The sequence below is a fragment of the Apium graveolens genome, chromosome 1 (assembly GCF_009905375.1).
Source record: "Apium graveolens cultivar Ventura chromosome 1, ASM990537v1, whole genome shotgun sequence".
NCBI classification, from domain to species: domain Eukaryota; kingdom Viridiplantae; phylum Streptophyta; class Magnoliopsida; order Apiales; family Apiaceae; genus Apium; species Apium graveolens.
In genome coordinates, this window is record NC_133647.1 from 191,432,664 (window position 1) to 191,437,217 (window position 4,554).

At 36.1% G+C, this 4,554-nt stretch overlaps 2 protein-coding genes across 2 annotated transcripts; both read right to left on the bottom strand.

Annotated features, from left to right (window-relative positions):
• Window positions 1-328: 328 nt before the first annotated feature.
• LOC141714049 (uncharacterized) lies at window positions 329-1,839 on the bottom strand. The gene is made up of 4 exons (XM_074517597.1): window positions 1,316-1,839; window positions 1,032-1,168; window positions 479-588; window positions 329-394 (listed from the first exon to the last, which is right to left on the bottom strand). The coding sequence occupies exons 1-4, from the start codon at window positions 1,837-1,839 to the stop codon at window positions 329-331; spliced, it is 837 nt and encodes a 278-aa protein (XP_074373698.1).
• Window positions 1,840-2,047: 208 nt separating this feature from the next.
• On the bottom strand, window positions 2,048-4,280 carry LOC141714060 (uncharacterized). Its single transcript, XM_074517604.1, has 2 exons — window positions 3,956-4,280; window positions 2,048-3,366 (listed from the first exon to the last, which is right to left on the bottom strand). Exons 1-2 carry the CDS (start codon window positions 4,278-4,280, stop codon window positions 2,048-2,050), a joined length of 1,644 nt encoding a protein of 547 aa, XP_074373705.1.
• Between the last annotated feature and the right edge of the window lie 274 nt (window positions 4,281-4,554).

Below are 4,554 nucleotides of genomic sequence, written 5' to 3' on the forward strand. Positions count from 1 at the left end.
GTCCTCATGCACGTGCTTGGAGCAGCTCCAAAGGTTGTGTAAGCAATCTCGAGGCTGGTGGTGCTAGTAGTACTCGTGGTTATAGTAAAATAGAATCTAAACTAATCAATTTAATTGTTAAAGAATAAATGAAATAATTAAAGTTTTTTGGAAGCTAACCTTTTTTTGGAACATGGATTTATTCGCAGCTTCTGTTCTCCTCCTCAATAACTATAACAAACTTTTGGGTCATGTTTTGATGCTACCTGACTATTTGGCAAATATGTAGTATACTACCTGGTTAATCAATTTTTTGCATTTTTACCATTTAGTACTGAGGTTGAACTTATCATGGCCCTGATGTCGTTTGCATGTAATCATCTGATTCTGCAGGGATCCCCAAAAAAGAATCACTCTGCGAATGAGACACCTTAAATCAACATGAGTTAATATACGAGTATCAGATAGATTAGGTTCAGAGGTAGACATAATGACGTACCTGTGTGGTACTGTTGGTAGGTATAATATTTTCAAATACTTCTCTGTAAATAATGTTTTTTACGAGCGTTTTATCTTCCATCTCGTCATCGGCATTTATTATTACCAGTCCTTCTCCGAGGTCACACGAGATATGACGACATAATACTGGCCATGACTGAAAACTTGGCTCGGCAGATACAAGCCAACATGCTTGAGTGTTTGCCCCTGACTTTTATTTATCGTCATGGCGAAACATGGTGCTACAAGAAGTTGTCTCCGATTAAGTTTGAATGGCCACCTTGATTTTTTTGGAGACATAATAATTCATGGAATTGTAACGTTTCGGCCAATATTTGTGCCTGATATGATATCGGCCCGAATTGACCATTTACCCAGACGGGTAATAAATAATCTAGTGCCGTTGCACAATCCTTCTGACTGGTTTAAATTTCTGAGTAGCATTATTGGCGTACCTTCTTTGAGTTGTATGTCATGATTCGGGATCCCGTTGAATTTTAAGCTATTTAGGAACTCCGCTGGATACAATAAATCATTTTGATCTATTTTCATACTTGCTTTGCATATGCTGTCCGAGCTCAAGTATGTTCTGCTTTCACCGGGAATCATATCCATAATCATTGCATTCAACTCATGAACCATTTCATTCTTTGGTGTCAATATTGCCCGTTCTGTCAAGTATACAGGATCACTGTAGTTTTGTAAAAGGGAGGGGTAGATAGACTAGACTATTGATTTCATTGGATCTCTACAGGGCTCACAAAATAAATCTGTTGGTATTTTGACCAATTCATTATCAAAATCGTCATATATTGTCCCGTTTCCTACTTGTAACAACCATTTGTCAAAGGTAGCTATATTGTCTGCATCGGCCTTACTTAGACTGTCATTATGGAGTCTCATATTTTGGTTGAGCTCGTATACCTTAAAAAATGGCCACAAATGGGATGAAGTTAGGGATGCATCAATAATATCAGCTCTTGTGCCTTTTGGAATGCCGGGCAATATTTGGCGAAAATCGCCCCCACATACTACTGTTAGCCCACCAAATGGTTTGTCAACACTATTGTCAAACCTGGTTCTTAGAATATCCCTCAAGGTCATGTCCAAAGCTTCGAAACAGAATTTATTCGCCATGGGTGCTTCATCCCAAATGATCAAAGATGTCTTTAATAGAAGTTTGGCTAATTGGCTCCCATGTCGGATTTCACAAGTTGACTCTGTGGTGACATCAATTGGAATATGAAATCGTGAATGCGTTGTCCTTCCATTGGGCATCAACAATGCTGCAATGCTTGCGGTTGCAACTGGCAATACTATTTTCGATCTTGATCTTAGGTTTGAAATAATTGTATTCCACATGAAGGTTTTACCAGTACCACCATGTCCGCTGATGAAAAATAAATGGCCTTCTTCATCCTCAACAGATTGTATTATTGCGTCATAAGCTCTTTTCTAGCAAGCATTTAGAGAAATAACTGATTTTTCATGTTGTACCTTTAGCTCTTCTACGTCATAGTCCAGCTCCTCATTGACCAGCCTATTGGTTGAATCTCTCAGTAATGATGTGTTAAGTTGGGGGCATCCCATCTATGTCTCTCAAGCTTTTTCCCAACTTCTGCATGAGTGTTTCAATTTCGACCAATGTGTATGCTTCTACTTGTTCTTTGGTTAGCTGAAGGCATTTATTTCTGAATCTCTTCCTTTGCAGGGATGTAATATCTTCTGATAGTGCAGTGTATGTATTTTTCCAAAGTTGTGATGCATCAGAAACTTGACAGTATATCAGTATGGTGATAAACAAATTTCGTAATTCATAGTCAGTGACCCATATGGCAGCTTCATTCAAGCAGTCAATCCATTCTTTATCATCATCTAACAACCCCAAAGCATAATATGCGGCTTTGAAAGTTTTATATGTGACCTTGTTTACTGTTCTTATGCATTCGAAGGAAGTGCTACCTTTGACAACATTGAGAAGCATTCGCATGTAAAATCGCTCTCCGGATGAAGGATGGGCAAAGTAAATTATACCAATCGATATCCCTTTTTTTCTCCTTGTCCATATTTTGTCTCGAGTGTTCCAAACCCTCCGAGTTGGAAAATCTGAGTAAGTTAGTTCACGTGCATCTTCATGATTCTTGTTTGTCTCTAGCCATTTTGTGAACTTTGTTTTTTCAACTCCGGGCATGGAAAGCACATTCTCGACACACTTGTCTTCTTCAAATATTACTGTATGTTCTCTATGAAGGTAAAATGGTAATCTCTCAACCGATGGATGTCTATGATTTATATCAAATTGAAAAATTCTCCAGCACGCTTCTGTGGCAGATATATATCTACAATCAAGGTAAGCTTTGATCTCATCTATCCAATTTACCGAGTCAATTGATTCAAGTGTTGCGTTTGCTCTATCAGACCCTTTATTGACATACTTGAACAGATATTTTATCGATCTTGAGTAATTGCAAACCTCAATATTGATGTGTGCATCGAATTTGACAATCAAATTGCGATTGTAAGGTACTACGAAACGATTATCTATTATGAGATCCTTCTTCTTGACATGAATGTCGTTGTTCCTCCTCTTATATATTGGGAATCGTTCGGAATATATTGTTGTCTGATCACTGAATTTTTTCGAGAAATGTCTCGCACACTTGTCTTTTATCATGTATGGAGAGTTTTTATTGAGTTGGCCACATGGTCCATGAATCATATGTTTTTTCACAGCATCATACCCATCAAGATCAACATTGGGGTCAGGAATTTCAACACTTACAATTTCATCAATCCGTGACGTTGTAGGATTTTCCATTATCTGGTCCAAAAAAAGTAGGATGTGTGCATGTGGCAATCCTCTTTTTTGAAATTCAATTGTGTATAAACCTGCAAGGGGAGGATAGTTACATTCATTATTAAAACTTAAGATAATTGCATATAAATGTGTTAAAACCTGATTTAAAGTAATATATAAAAGGATGTTAATATGGGGTTTTTCATTTATTTATTATTAAATGCTCTTGTAGTGTTTCTATTTATTTTATATAGCTTTTAACGATTAATATTGGTAAAACTTTAAATATAAAATTTAAAAATGACCACTTCAATACTTATCGGAAGAAGAATTATAAATTAATAAATTTTATAATAATAATTATTAATTTTTGCATAAAATACCGGATTTATTATTCAAGCATGCCTGACTTTTTGGCATTGTAGTAAAAGATTCTATGTAATTATTTGTTTAAAACAAAACTTGATAAATAAATGATAAGAATATTTATAACTAAGTGCTAAACTATTGTAGTCAGGGAACTGTATCTACAATTCATATATTAATTTAGTATTTTTATGAATTAAATTTTCATTTATCGATAATAGGAGTGTCTTTCACATAAACCAGATTGTTGAATCCGTGATGATGTGTGCGTGATAAGAATGACATGGCATAAATATGTAAAGTTAGTAAACTTACTTGCAATTATCCTTCCAAAAGGTTCTTCTCTTTTCAAATCTTGCATTAGCTGAAATAGCTTGATCTCGAAAACTCTACATATAACATCCACCCGATTGCTATCGTCTTTTTGTCCAATCAATTGGAGCATATCATTTATTTCTGGCCATTTCGGGTTGCAAGTAAAAGTTATAAACAAATTTGGATATCCTTCCCACTTACAAATAGCCATTGCATCCTGGTAATTTTGTACCCTGTACCTGGGTCCATCGGTGTGTGAAGAAGGTAGGATAACTGACTTCCCCACTTTTCCACAATCTGAATCGCCTCTATGAACCGCATCCATTAGTCCGGAATAGAGGTCCAATCTTAGTTTTTTCTGATTCAGTCGTATCCATCAAAATCTCTCCTCCTCAATTGTCATGTAACAATCAACTATATATTTTTGTAGCAGTCTTTCACTTCGAAGAAGTGTTTGTCCCTCGTTCAACCTTTGTTGTAACCTGAAGCAATAATACTGACACATTGTCAATTTTTTGCCATCTCTCAATGTTATTCCGGGTCTATATCCATATTCACCATGTGGATGTATTAACGGGTATGTCATGGCCATGTAGCTT